The 15,455-nt window shown below is 32.2% G+C and overlaps 1 protein-coding gene across 1 annotated transcript; it reads right to left on the bottom strand.

The window, feature by feature from the left end:
* Window positions 1-10,685: 10,685 nt before the first annotated feature.
* LOC145325649 (uncharacterized) lies at window positions 10,686-14,381 on the bottom strand. Its single transcript, XM_080168605.1, has 6 exons — window positions 14,166-14,381; window positions 13,699-13,802; window positions 12,961-13,137; window positions 11,916-11,957; window positions 11,180-11,353; window positions 10,686-11,019 (listed from the first exon to the last, which is right to left on the bottom strand). Exons 1-6 carry the CDS (start codon window positions 14,304-14,306, stop codon window positions 10,890-10,892), a joined length of 768 nt encoding a protein of 255 aa, XP_080024731.1. The 5' UTR covers window positions 14,307-14,381; the 3' UTR covers window positions 10,686-10,889.
* Window positions 14,382-15,455: the final 1,074 nt, after the last annotated feature.

Below are 15,455 nucleotides of genomic sequence, written 5' to 3'. Positions count from 1 at the left end.
AAGGTCGAAATGATCTACATCCCCAATAATGAATTACATAATTAGCCCTAATGTAGATTAAACGTATTGGTCGAAAAGTTGGGATAAAATAAACTTATGTACATCCCCAAAGGTGAATCATAATTACCCTTAAAGTAAATTAAGCTTGTTGGTTGAAAAGTTTGGACACAGCAAGTTTTTAAACTTACAAATCAAGATTGAATAAAAGTATCCAAAGTTTTCAACGGGTTGTTTTCAATTGCCACAAATATATACTACAATCTTTTAATCCTTATAATAAAGTAACATGATGTGTGTTTGTTTGTCTGTCTGTGTGTCTGTCTGTTTGTTTGTACCGAATGATATCGCTAACCGCTGAACCGATCGGATTCTCCTTAACAAGGTAGCTTCTCATAGGTCCCAGGAAGGTTTATAACTATTTTGGGGGATGGTACCACCACTCTCCCAAGAGAAATATCCCCTAGAAAAAAATCACCCTCCCAAAAAATTGTTTTTATTATATTTTTTAAACTAAACTTAAGAATTGGAGGAAGGGGGGGGGGCATTTTCCCACCCCCATTTTTTTATACTTTTACTTTTAAAATCTAAAATAATAAATTGGATTATCAAATTCGACCCTCCTCTCTTCAAGTGCCCCTATAGGCCTCTAGGGGCGTAGCCGCTAGTGTCTACTATAGCAATAAAGAAGTAAAAGTAGTAGTCCCCAAAGTTTTTTTAAAAGTTTTCTTATCGTTGACATAACAACTTTGGGGTATTTTATGAATTTTGATTGGTTAGTTCTTGGATTTAAGTCTCCAAACGTTTCAACAAATTATAATCTAAAGGCCATTGTTTTATTCCTTTAGATCCCTGTAACAAAAGACAAATTATTTTTTTCTAAATATGTAAATACGTATGAAACAAAGGCAGATCAAATTTAAAATTATTAAATTACTTTTCATTTGTTCTTATTGTTAAATATTCAATTGGAAAACGCCCACCTACCCAACTGAGGTGGATTCTTTAAAAAAATTTGCCCCACTAATCGCTGGGGCAAAATTGTTTTCGTTAAAAATCCACCAAAATCACATTAAAAATCTACAAAAATTAAACAAAATCATAGAAGGGTTATTAACATAAGATTTTATTTATTTTTTGTAAATTTTTTATGTGATTTTGGAGGATTTTTCACGAAAACAATTTTGCCCCACTAAGCGATTAGTGGGGCAATTTTTTTTTAAGAATCCACCTCTGGTTTTCATACAAAGTGGCGGAGCAGAAAGAACAGAGGGATTTAAATAAAAAATTTTAGTTCGTGTTCTCTGTAAAAAATACGTCAGATTTGTAGAAGGTGTAGGTATTAAAAATGCTCTGTGTAAAAAATGTGATGCAAGAAAGATTAAGATAACTCTTTCATTTTGCCTAAAAATTCTTAAAATATAAATATTAATTTAAAGAAAGGTCTAAGGAAAGTACTTTAATGAGTTGTAAAGATAAACTGCTTTTTAACTCCCCATAAATGTATTTTTTCTGAAACTTCAATTTGTCATATTATACCATTTTATTAAAGAGGGCACATTTAGAAAATTTCGATCAATATTTTATAACTGTTTTACACTTTACTTTTCTTACTTCATTATCTTTTTAAAGATAGAACAATAACTTATTTCCATTACTTTCGTCAATGTGATATTTAAAAAAAAAAATCTTTTAAAAATGCACGGGAATGTTTGGACACCACTTAAATTAGTCAGAGTTCATCATAAAATGAAATGTCAAAACGGTTCATACTCAAAAAAGATGCACATTCTCTGCACCAGAGAGGGAGGGGACATTTGGCTGTTTATTAGATTAATACCCAAAGTTTATAACGTTTCTTATTCATTGGCTTAACAACTTTAAGGACATTTATTGAGTTTTGATCAGTTGGTTCATTTACTTGAATGTCTAAACGTTTCAACTACTAATTGTAATGTGTACAGACATTGAGGATGTACATCAATTTATCAGCCATTGTCTTATCCCTTTAGATCCCTGCATTATCTTTCAAAGGGATAAATATTTTGACAAACAGTTGGAAGACGTTAATAGTTATTTATCGCATCGTTTTATAGACAGCTTTCTGCGTATATTTTTATTATTTGTGGAAAATTGTCTGTAATACAATGATCTATATGGTTTTTAGTATGGCTAAGAACTGTTTTTACCCCCACTAATTATACTTCCTCCGTCAAAACTTTACTAAAAATTTAGTATATCACTCTTCACTCCCCCTAATTAAAAGTTTTTTATTCAAAGAATCAAGTAAATTTTTAGGTTTTCAACAAAAATTAATAAAAAAATAAATACATGTTATTTAGAGAAGAGCTTGGCTTAAATAAGGGCGTATAAAACTATGTTAACATAATCCAATTGTCGCTAATGGTAACGCTTACTACTTATCATATATATATATAGTTAGTGTGGACCTTAAATATACTACTGTCTAATAAAGCGAACAATATCGTTTTTTGTCAGCACTTAAAACTCTAAGTATAATCAGGGATTTAAAGGAATAAGACATTGGCCGATAGAATGATGTAAATTCTCAATGATGATGCACAAAATTACTTCTTTTGTAGATAACAATTAGTGGTTAAATTAAAGCACCAACCAATTAAAAGCCAACGAATAAGAAAACTCAACAGCCCAATGTCTCCTCCATCCCTGGAGTATAATCCTGTAAATTGGTCGAGTATAGGCTTTATAGAAGTTGCAATAGCTGACATAATTTCGACATGTTTTATAAATACTATTTTACCCCCCAAGATGCCTCCAAAGGCACAAGAAGTGGAATTTATTGTAAGGAAGAACCAAATCGGTTCAGAGGTTAGCAAAATTCTTCGGTTCAAACAGATATACAGACAATCAAAATCATCCTGTTACTTTTTCATGATGAATAATAAAATAAATGATTTAAACTATAAAATTAATATCCTAAAAACATATTTTATAGAAATACATCTATGATTACATAAATTTAAAAATGTGTACTTTCCTATCTACCGCAAAGATTACTCTGTCGAGGATGAAATATATAAACATAATATATACCTAAATTTTAATTAATTTCAGGGCTCAGCAGCTGCGCATCAGCCGCGCATAAGCCTAGTATTAAAACCCGCTTGTATGAAAAAATGAAATTAAAAAAAGATGGCTAGTTCGGGTTAAGACATCCATCCAATTGAATCCTAAAGTTATAAATTGTCGCTTTCACTGAGGAGTACACGCGGCTGCCGAGTCCTGATTCTATCTTTTGAATAATCATATAATATCAAACCAAATGATCAACAATAAAATCTAAGTACTACCGCTCTAGCACAACTAAATGCACCCCAGCGCCTCACTGAACGTATATCTATGCAGAAGAGTGGATTATAGGATGGGTTGAACAACTGCCTAAGGCGTATGCATAGGTTTAACTAAAACCATCCACAAATATAGAGCACGCTTTATATGCTCAAAAACCAACGTGCATACATAATTGTAGATATTTATGATAGCAAAAAGACGTTAAATCAGGGAGGGAGGGAACGTTGTGCTAAACATTACACTAGTCCTCAAAGTTTTATAATATCATCTTATTATTCGTTGGCTTAACAACTTTAGAGACGTGAATTTTGGTAGGTTCATTAGATTTTTCAAAGTCTTAAATAACAAACATATAGTAATAGTTATTTGTTGCATCATAATATAGACAGTTTTCTCTGCATATTAAAATGAAAAATTATAAAGATGAAAAATTTTGTTAGTCCCGTGGTTTTAAGGCCAGAGATAATTTTTTTTATTTTTTTATTTTAATCTTCGTGGAAAATTGTCTTTTATATGATTTTTCATTAAAGCTGAGAACTGATTCTAATCCAGTGGACATTCGTAGCCTTAACATTTATTTAAAATATGCACACACTAAAATCTGCAATGATGTATAAACATAGTTCATTAACATTTAGACACATAAAGACACATTCTAAAATGAAACTAAATTATTTCAAAAGTATTTTAGCGGCAAAGCGGCTCTAAAAGACATTCATGTCTGTTCTATGTCGCTTGTCATTAGTTTTTTCGCATGTAGTTTTTTATATTTTTTTAAAAGCGAAGCTTTTCTATAATTAGGGTAGGTCCGTACGTCCGTCCGAGATAGATAGCTTTTATTCGTTAATTTAGGCATGTTAGAATAGTCCTATCGATTTCAAACTTTGCATGATGATTCTTGTAGTAGTTAGGTACGATTTAGAAAGCGTAGCAACTCTATAATCATTACCATAATGTCCGTATGTCCATTTTAAACATGTTGATTTTTCTACTTATTTAACAACAAATTTTTATGTGATTTAATTATCCGATTGATCTGATTTTTGGTATATTGATTCCTGGGACAACAAAGAACAATATTATAAGCGAAGCAACTCTATAATCAAGTCCTAAAAATGTAAGTATGTCTATAAGCATTATCCTGTATCAAGCAGTTTTTCAACAAATTTACTTACAATTTTGCTTCAACTCTTATACTTTTATATTCTGATTATTCAGTTTGGACACTATACAAGTGTTAATGTCCGTTTGTCATACCGTTTCAGTGCTTCGCTTTTATGGATGTTGTCATCCTTGTTAGAGATTAGATTAGGTCTAAATCAATGGCGTTAGGTATAGGGTTTTCAATACCCCTTAAAGTTAAATTTGGGATGGTCTATATCCTCCTTTTTTCATCTTTTAATAGTGAGGCACCCCTGGTGAATCACTGTGCACGCCACTGGTTAAAATTGATTAATAATTATTAGCACTTCTTGGGGCTCCAAATATCAATATCGGCTAATCCTTACTTAACCTAACCTAACATAACGTAACATAAAAAATACCTTTTCTCCATATGCAATACTAGCGGCTACCCTACAATAAATAGCTATAAACCTTCCCGGGACCTTTTAGAAGCTACATTTTAAAGGAGAACCACATCAGTTAATAATATTCTTTGGTACAGGCAGACACACACAAAGATCAAGTTACTTTATTATAAGGATGAGTGGAAACAGCAATACAATTTGGCAGTATTGTCTAAACCTTAATTCTTTCATACAAACTTTATTCGTGTTTAATGTCCCTATGTCAACTATCATATGAGGATTGATTATCTTGTTACCAAGATAGATAGATAGATAGATAGATAGATAGATAGATAGATAGATAGATAGATAGATAGATAGATAGATAGATAGATAGATAGATAGATAGATAGATAGATAGATAGATAGATAGATAGATAGATAGATAGATAGATAGGTAGGTAGGTAGATAGATAGATAGATAGATAGATAGATAGATAGATAGATAGATAGATAGATAGATAGATAGATAGATAGATAGATAGATAGATAGATAGATAGATAGATAGATAGATAGATAGGTAGGTAGGTAGATAGATAGATAGATAGATAGATAGATAGATAGATAGATAGATAGATAGATAGATAGATAGATAGATAGATAGATAGATAGATAGATAGATAGATAGATAGATAGATAGATAGATAGATAGATAGATAGATAGATAGATAGATAGATAGATAGATAGATAGATAGATAGATAGATAGATAGATAGATAGATAGATAGATAGATAGATAGATAAATAGATAGATAAATAGATAGATAGATAGATAGATAGATAGATAGATAGATAGATAGATAGATAGATAGATAGATAGATAGATAGGGAGATAGTTAGATAGGTATGTAGATAGATAAATAGATAGATAGATAGATAGCGTTTCAGATCTCCGCTTTTATGGATGTTGTCATCCTTATTTTATAATGCTTTGTTCAACACAAGTTATAGTGTGGTAAGCCGAACGTTTCAGCTCACAGGGTTGCGAGTTCGAGTCCAACGAGCCTTAGCCTTGAATTATTCTACCAAAACAAACTAGCAGGATTTAGTCATACAGAAATTATATATTTAACTGAATAATATTTACAATGAATGTTTTCTATATATATACAACAGATTATAACAATGGTTAGGTTTGAAGGGGGTGTGGGACGCAAGGGCTTAGCTCCCGGTGGTAGACAGGCTGTGGGGGCAGCTGTGGTAAAAGGGGAGGCAGCGCCTCCCGGTTGTATAATTGCGTGAGGGGCGCGTGATAGCTGCGTGTTTGTGCCCCTCCCCACATTTAGGCAGGCCAGTTTGACCGCTGGATAGCGGGGTCACCGTCGGTCATGAGATAAATGGTGATATAATGGGATTAGTGCAGAGGGCTTGTTATGATAAGTCACAGCGTAGCAATTCTGTAAACTGCCCGTCCGTCTGGTTGTCGTATTACCACAATAGCATTACAGCTACAGTAGCTTTGTACTTTGAAATGGATATAGAATATACATGGATATTATGACAGTGAAAAAATTGTCGTCAATTAAGGTTGCTAACATGGAACTGATTTATTGGTCGATGAGAGTTTCACTTTATATGAGGACATGAAAATCTGGTGTAACATCCAAGTGATAATAAATCCATTACTTTTGATCAATTTGTATTTTTCTTTTTCAAGTAAACTTTCTGATAAGATTTGTTGAAATCCTTTTTAAATCCTTAAACTTGTATCTTTTTACTTATATTGGATTCAATCAAGATTAATTTTGAAAAAAATAAATCATTTTTAAGCAGAATCTAATATGTACCTTTCAATTTTTTTTTATAAGAAAGTACATTCGTCCATAAAAATGACCTTCGACCGTATCTTAAGCGCATCCGCACGTCGTCGGGGAGGTGGTTTGTTTGAATCTCGGCTCAACGTCGTTAAAAATAGTTCCTACTGCTGCTATGTCAGATACGCGACATTAATAGACAAAGTAAAGGGAAGGTGCAACTCATTACGTCATTACTTTCAGACAAACGTCGTGTAATTAAATTAGTTGGTTGCCTGGAGATACCACACCCCCTTCTGCTAAGAGCATAGATACTTTTAGTATTTGATAAAGAAGTAAGGTGTTGTGCTTTATTTAAAGATTAACGGATTGGTGTGGTTTTAGGCTATTAACTGTTCCCTGTTAAATAAGGGCTTAACAGCTAGTATAACAAATTATCTAATTATAATATTTAGATTCTTAAATACATTTACATAAATGTTATTTTTTGAATGTAATATTATATTTATGGAAATTAATAGCATTCTTAAAATGTAAAATAAATCTCGTTTATGTAAATAGTAATTAATTTACGTAGCACAGCTTCTCTATAAATATTCAAGGTTCATAAGGTATAAGACATTGGCTGATAAATTGATGTTCTAACATCCCTAATGAAGATACACAAAAACACTCCTTTTGTAGATTAAAATAAGTGGTTGAAACGATTGGACACTCAACTTAAGGAACCAACCAATCAAAATTTCATACACTAATGTAATAAAAAAACCAATGTCCCTCCCTCCTTGATAAATAACACTATTTTTCGGTCAGCTGAATTTAGGTTTCCAATTGTGTACCTAGCACCCTTATCCTATCTCAATATTTACAATGAATTTTAAAAAAGCTTCAAACTTCAAAAAAAATCTAAATTTGAAAAATTAAAATTTTGATGTATAAAAACTCGTCTTATTATTTATTTTTAAATTAATGATGAGATGAACTCCAATTTAGTTTCCTATTCTAGCCCTAGTTTCCTAAAGTGTACAGCAGATAACCCAATTATTGCAGACCCTTTTTTCAGCTACTCCGGAAATTTGTGAAAACAAGGCGATTTATACATTATACATTCAAAATTTTAATGTTTAAAATTTAATTTTTTTTAGAAGTTTGAAGCTTTTTTAGCAAATAGCAAATTTCGAGATAGGGCGCGGACGCTAGGTACACTTTCGGAAACTAAATTGGAGTTCATCAATGATGATGTAGCTTAAAATAGCGTTTGAAATAGTTGGGTTATCTGTTGTACATCATCGGAAAATAGGGAAGTAATAGGTGATCCATTTTCAGTTGATCTATTTTTCTATCTATATTAGAAATACAGGGTGTTTAACGTGTACACGTACAATAGTGGGAGAAAAAGGGGTGTTCACCCCCCCCCCTCAAACTTAAAAACCCCTTATTTTACCCCACCCTAAAAATAAAAAGCTCAGACAGTCTCACGGTTTGACTAGCAGTTATGAACCTAGTATGCGCCATAATAATGGGAATGTTGGCAAGAAGTTTCAGCCGTCTATATCAAATAGTTGCTGATAAATCACGTTTCCTTCATTACGTTTATAACGGATAGACAGACAGACTTTTTGAATTATAGAGTAGCTTCGCTAGTAAAAATTATCTAATAACTGTCTAACTAACTAATGTACTATTCAAAAATTTTAGAAATCCAATAATTCGCAAAAAAAAATTGCATTTAACAGAAATTCTTATAAGCAAAAATTTTAGAGTGTGCAAAAAAAAACGATTATAAAATTACACTTCTCATCAATAAAGATCTTAGATAATTATTAGATAATTATTTTTGTGCATTCTATCCTATCCTATTATATAAAGCTTTTTGTCTGTAGAAAAGGATCTCACTTACCGCTGATCCTATATGGTTCTCCTAAAAAGTGAAGCTTCTTATAGACACAAGAAATTAGAAGGAAGCATAAAGGAACAATTAATATTGTAGAGTGTCATAAATTAGTAATACTTTTATTTTTAGAACTTGATAGAGATGCTTCACTTATAAAACTGTACCATGTTGTAAAAGGAATCAGTATTACAAAAATCAGATGAAGAGGATAATTTAATTATGTCAAAACAAGGATAACAACATCCATAATTTAAAATATGAGTGTCGTAAAAAAAAATATTTTTCAAAAATCTATAATGGTCTTTGTTTGGGTAACGTGAAAATCCAGGAATCGATCTAGCACCCCAATCAGTAAGCAAATCCTAATGAAACTTAATGGAAATGTGTAGAATGCAAACTTAATGTATACCTAAAAAATTCAGCCATCTATCTTGAAGTGGAGTCGAGAAAATCACAAAAACTTAAAAATCTAGAAATTGATCTAGCACCTAAATCAGGGGCGTCCAAGCTTTTTTATTTAGGGGGGGTAAAAATTTTTTAAGGGGGGGTAATTTGCTTTTTGGGGGGTAAAATGGTCAAAAAATTTTTCCCCCCCCCTCAAAATTTTTACCCCGGGGGGAAAATTTGCTTGGGGGGGGGGGGTAATTACCTTCGTGAAATCTGTTGGCAGGGGTAAATTTGATTATGTATTAATATTTAGTAGTAAAAATGCGCGCGAAGCGCGCCAAATGTTTTTCTTTTGTTAGGGATTTTTTTATTTTGGAGGGGGGGGGGGGGAATTTCCTCCCCTAAAATTGTTTGGGGGTGGTAAATACCCCCTCCTAAATAGTTGGAGATGTCTACGGCACCCCCAAGGTAGGGGTAAATTTGGAATTGGAGGGGTAAAATGTAAAATATGTTTGGGGGGGTAATCATCCTTTTACCCCCCCCCCTTGGACGTCTATAACCTAAATTGATAAACAAATCTCAATGAAACTTGGTGAAAATATTTAGAGTGTGAACTTGTATAATCACTTAAAATTTCTGCCAACTATCTTTCAGACTGATGGACGAACATACGGACGGAGAGACGGACATATCAGATTATAAAGTAGCTTCGCTACTAAAAACGGCATACGTTTGCAACTTTCAGGAATATAAAAACGTGCGTTTGACGAAACCTTTAAAATTTCTATTGATCCCATTAAGCACAAAAAAGTCTTTTATGATAGTTTATTAGAAAATACCAGAGATCTAAAGGGATAAGACAATGGCCGTTAAATGGATGTTTGTCCCACACAAAATTACCCCTTTTGTAGATTACAATTAGAGGTTGAAACGTTAGAATACTAAACTTTAAGAACCAACCAATCGAAATTCAATAAAAGTCCCCAAAGTTCTAAAACCAACTAATAAGAAAACTAATTAAAACTTTGGGGACTAGTGTAATAATCAGTTCAATATCCCCTCCCTCCCTGCCCCAAAAGTCTTTTATAATAGTTTTTCAGAATATATGCTCTTTGATAAATATTTATTTCATAAAATTTTTCTTTGTTATCACCAAGCTTGAATCTTTGTCTTTTACGATTCATTAAAAATTATATAAAAATTGATTTTTTATTACTTGGATCTTACACCAGATTATCATGTACTATATTATAATATAGTGAAACTTGTAGCTGGCTAAAATAATCATACTTTCCATCAAAACACCCTTTTACCCCATCCCCTCCCCTCCTACTAAATGAACGAACTGTCCAATAAATGATGTTGATGTTAGCAACCTAAATTGACAACAATTCTTCCCCTGTCTTAATATCCACGTTTATTCTACATCCAATTTTAAAAAAGTTAATATAATTTTTGAAAACGCAAATCGTGTTCAAACGAACTTTGTCAATGAAAAAAGGATTTTTCCAAAGTACATTACACAGGTTTGTCTATAATATATGTTCTGCGCTATTTGACGTCATAAAAAAGAGGGATTATCCATCTCTTTTTCAAGGGTTTTCTTCCCACTCCTCCCCTCATTTCCCTCATTATATGACGTCATTTTTTAGACACTTTGTAAAGTTGCAATAATAACTGACTTTACTTGACTGAAAAAGCGACAATAAATACTTTAGGAAATACTTTTTAAAATTGTATAAAAGAAAGCATAAAACACAAGTTTGTATTAATTTTTTAAAAGAGATTGTCTTACTTCATAAAAAGTATACGAACGAATTAAAGTTAGAATAAAGTTTTTTTTATTTAAACAATATTGTTTTTTTTTACTGTAACATTTCTCTCTTTCTCAGCCTTTCAAATTCTTTTTCTGAATTATACAGTTCATGATCATTTGCTTTATTCTTTTTCCCTTTTTAATCTTCATGCCAACTATATCCATAAAATGTACATTTCTTAGTTCTAAAATGAAATGTCCATCTCATGCAGAATTTTCTCTTAACACATATTCCATGGCATATTAGTTCAGTTTCTGCTTCGAAAGATCTTCATTTCACCCGAAAACAATTAAAAATTAGGTATTATCCTCTTAGAATTTTTTTAAATTTTTAAAATTTTTATACATCGACATCGAAAATATTCGACTTCAATCTTAATTGGCAAATAGTTTTCAGAGGATGAAACAATCCTCTATAAAATGTAATACCTTGTTTGCACAGGACCTTGTATTTTTTTAAAAACATATCTCAGTCTTTCATTTCTACATCTTCGTTCGTTGAGAGGCCCCCAACTTGAAAACTGATCAGGTACCCTTCTCATTATAAAGTTTTTACACGTATGTTTCCGTCTGTTTAGTTCATGACCTTGGCAAAAATCTCCACTGAAACAGTTTGATTTAACATTTTTATCTGCTGTATTAGAACAGAAGTGGATATTTTTTTTAAATTGGCTAACTGCCTCACTAAAATTAGTGAGGCTCGCTAAAAATTTTTGTGAAAAATCCTCCAAAATCGCAATAAAAATCTACTAAAATTAAACAAAATCTTATGTTAATAACCCTTTTAGGATTTTATTTAATTTTTGTAGATTTTTTATTCGATTTTGGAGGATCTTTTCACAAAATTTTTTTTAGCAGGCCTCACTAATTTTAATGAGACAGTGAGCAAAAACGTTTTTTACCTCAGGTTCATATAATCTCCAGTATGGTATATTTAAGTATTATATGACAAAAATATTAAAATTAAATTTAAAAATATTTTTAAAAAAGATTGAAAGTATATATGAAAGTGTGAAAAAAAGTTAATTGACAATTTGAACTTAGCATCTTTTTTATTCATATTTTCATATTTTGCCTATTTCAATATCGGGAAGGTTTATAACTATTTTAGGGGAGGGCTTCACCTCCCTCCCAAGAAAAATCATAAAAAAATAAATTTTTTTACCTATAGAGATTTGAACGCAACATAAGAAGGTATTGTGGATACCTGAAAGCAACATAGATAGGTATTGTATTATTTGAACAAAAAAACATTTTAAGTGCCACTAGAGGCCTCTAGAAACAAAGTGCTATGAGGGCATAACACTTCAATTTTGTTACTGCAAATAATTTGATTTTTTTCATTTGGTCTGTTTTCTATGAATAGTAGAGTGTCCCAAGTACAGGTCTAAATGGCTTTTCAATGCACTGAAAGTTAAAATAGGTTATGCAATGATGCATTGTTTGTAGATTTTAGCCCTATAATAGATTTTATGAAAAAATTTATTGCTACCTCGGCAAATACATTTTTATTTTCACTTTTTCTTCCCCAATTAAGAAAGCATTACACATATTCTGTCTGCTTTTGTTTACAAACAATGAAATTTGATATAAAATTACCAGGAAAAAATGTATGGGGAAAGGTAAGCCATACTGCAAAATAGTTGAAGAAAAATAATTAACGATATACCTTACTCTTATTCCTGGTTTGATAATAATTAATCAAATTATTTTTTTGAAAGTTAAATATTTTTTAGATAAATCTTTTTCCTATTTCAAGTCTTTAAAACATTGATTTTTAGAGTTTTTCACCATTTCTCTTCTAATAAGACTAATAATTACTGTTTTAGTTCAATTTCTTTTATGATTCATCAGTTCAAATAAAAGCAATGTTTTTGGATGTTTTGGGGGATATTCTGCAGGAATGGTGGTTCTGTCTACCTTTTATCGTTGCTTCTCATATTTGAAGTTTTGTTATATTATTCATAGTTAAAATCATGAAAATATTATTTGTTTGGTCAAAATTTTAGAAAGGAAATGCCGAGGTCAATTTACATTGTAGAGAGGTCTAGTTTTCACTGAAAGGTCTAATTTAGAGTCTGTGACAACTTCCAGGTATCAGTAAAGATTTAAAAATTCATGTTTTTTTTGGGCCAGTCTAATGAACAGCATGGAAAAAATTTGTGTATAGTTTAATGTTTTACAGGGAAAATAATAAGCTTAAAAATAACCTTTGAGCTTCACAAGGGTCAGCACATTGGGAAAATTCACTACGAGAATCATCTTTCTTCATAATAATATATTTTGTCTCGTAAAGTATAGCTTCTTTTTGTACAATACAAGTTGGAGATAATCGTTGTTGCATGTAGCAATCTTCCTTTTCTGTACCAAGTTGTGCCAGAGCTTCTCTAAAAAATATATATTTGTTGTATGACTGTATAAAAAGTAAGAATTTGACCTCACTATCTGATTATGTTGTACTATTTTATCAGCTTATACCGACAATGAAATTAATTTGAAAAAAAAGTCATTAAACCTATTCTTGTTTTTAGCTGTCATTGAGGGTCAACACTTAGAATTAACAACTTTTACATCTGCCTCCAAAATATTATTTAAGATTTATTTTGCTTGTTGGTTATACCTTATTCCTGACTATCTTATACCAAGTCTTCTTTTTGAAAGACAAATCTCAGTAATCATTATAGAATTTACTAGGGTTGGGCCAGTTACTTTTTTGCTGGATACAGGATACCTGATATCAGGCTGATTACTAATGCCGGATATCTGGTATCAGGCCAGATATCTGGCCAACATTCGATATCTGGCTAGATAACTGGATAAACAGCATTAGAAATCAGTTGGATATCCGGTATCCAAATAGTTTTAATGTTCGGTATCCGGTCAGATATTGAAAATGACCGGATATCTGGCCAAAACGGATATTTGGCACAACCTTAGAATTTACTTACTTATTCAATTCAAGAATTCTAGCATTATTTGCTTTGCCTCTAATTCCAGTTGGTGTTCCAGTCTCTGGGAATATCACATCTGGGTTGGAGTAGTAATTAATAACCTAATCATATGGAACATTTATTTATCATATTAGTTGAAAGATTCTTTGTCTTGCAACCTTAATAATAGGTTTGGCCCAGATACATTTGTGGCCGGATACCGGTTACCAAGATCTTAAGGGACGGACGGACAGACATCAAGCTACTTTGTATTATAGATACCCATTCTAGAAATTGATGTTACAACTAATTTAAAACTGTATACTTCAAGTTCAAACAAAGCAAATTAAAGTTTTGTTATAACATTTTAAAAATCACAAATTAAATCATAAAGCAAGCCGTTTTGTAAATGTTTAGAATTAGAAGTTTTTGTGTTACAAAAATTATCGCAAATATAGGTATTATATGAAACATTCATACTTAACCTTTTGATGATCTTGATAAGGATAAGCCATAATTGTGTGGTAACCAACTTTTGACTTTCCTTTATCCAACAAAAGACCATTAGCATCTTTATATTTGGATTTCTTACTCATATTGTTTTGTTGAGTGTGCCCAAGTCCCATGAGATGACCCAGCTGGTGGGCAAATGCTTGGTTCTCTATTGCACATGCTTTTACTACTCCAATTATAGGTTTGCCTAAATTTTGTCAACACCTTGCAAATTAGTTTATTTTATTTCATACGCAGATATGGCTCAGTGGTTTAACGTCCGCCTATCTGTTGGGGAGGTGTCGGGTTCGAGTCCCCAGACCGCATCAATACTAAAGATGTAAAATTAGTACCTACTGCTGCTCTTTCAGGCGTTAGTGATTGGAGTAAGAGTAGGGAGGAAGCCTTAGCCCTAAATCAGGTATGCATGGGTGGTCCTTGGCATGGTGCACTAGTGATTGAAAAATGCTGTAAGGGCATAGGTTGATTGAAAAGTCCTTGTGGACTAGCATTGTGTAGTAGCTCACTAGTGTGGCGTTTGTTAGTTCAACAACTAGGAGTCATGTTAGATCCTAGGTTGCATTGAAAAGTCCCTAGGATTTGGTGTGGCTTCAGTCATTGCTGATACAGAGTCATGTTCATGCTTTGGTTGCATTAATTGTCGCAATAACACTGTGACCAAAAAAATCACTAAACCTTAACTCTCCACCCTTAAGTTTGACGTGTAAATTACCCACAGGTTCTAATTAAAGTGTCAAGGAAACTGTTGGGAAGGATGCAACTCGAATCCGCGTCATACCAATGACGTTAATAATGGTACCTACCTGCATTGTTTGGCACAGGACATAAAAATGCAGAGTAGTGGGAATGCCTTGGCCCCAAACAGGCAAAACTAATTACCATGAACAGTTAGGATCTCCAGACAAAGATCGTGCAATCAAAGGGTTGGTTGTCTGTAATGTACTGTACTACGGGTATGAGGTGAAGGACCAAGAGTCTGGCCTTGAGTTGACAAGTTGACTGTTCAGTCCAGGTGCAACTCACCCACACGACATTAACAATATTAATACCTATAATTGCAACAACTTTTATTACACACAAACTCCAAATTTTTAACAACTACAAAACCCCCCCTCTTGGAGAGCATCGATAAGGTAACCAACATTCTATAAATGAGCTATGAGGGAGACCGATTATCCATAGTGAAAATAGGCAGGATAAACAAAAATTTAATTCTTGTATCTCATAACTTAAAGCATTAATGTTTTGGTGTTGGTCAATTG

This window comes from Acartia tonsa, chromosome 8 (assembly GCF_053477335.1).
Source record: "Acartia tonsa isolate MP-2025a chromosome 8, ASM5347733v1, whole genome shotgun sequence".
Classification (NCBI taxonomy): Eukaryota; Metazoa; Arthropoda; class Copepoda; order Calanoida; family Acartiidae; genus Acartia; species Acartia tonsa.
Note: the sequence above shows the minus strand (reverse complement) of the source record. Positions and strands in the feature narration are given on the sequence as shown.

Excerpts from the sequence above, each read along its gene's own strand:
- LOC145325649 (XM_080168605.1), bottom strand. The coding sequence starts at position 14,306 with ATGGGACTTGGGCACACTCAACAAAACAATATGAGTAAGAAATCCAAA. Across the intron at positions 13,138-13,698 it reads AGAATTCTTGAATTGAATAA|AGAAGCTCTGGCACAACTTG; the intron begins GTAAGTAAATTC and ends TATATTTTTTAG. Across the intron at positions 11,354-11,915 it reads TTGCGTTCAAATCTCTATAG|TGGAGATTTTTGCCAAGGTC; the intron begins GTAAAAAAATTT and ends AAACTGTTTCAG.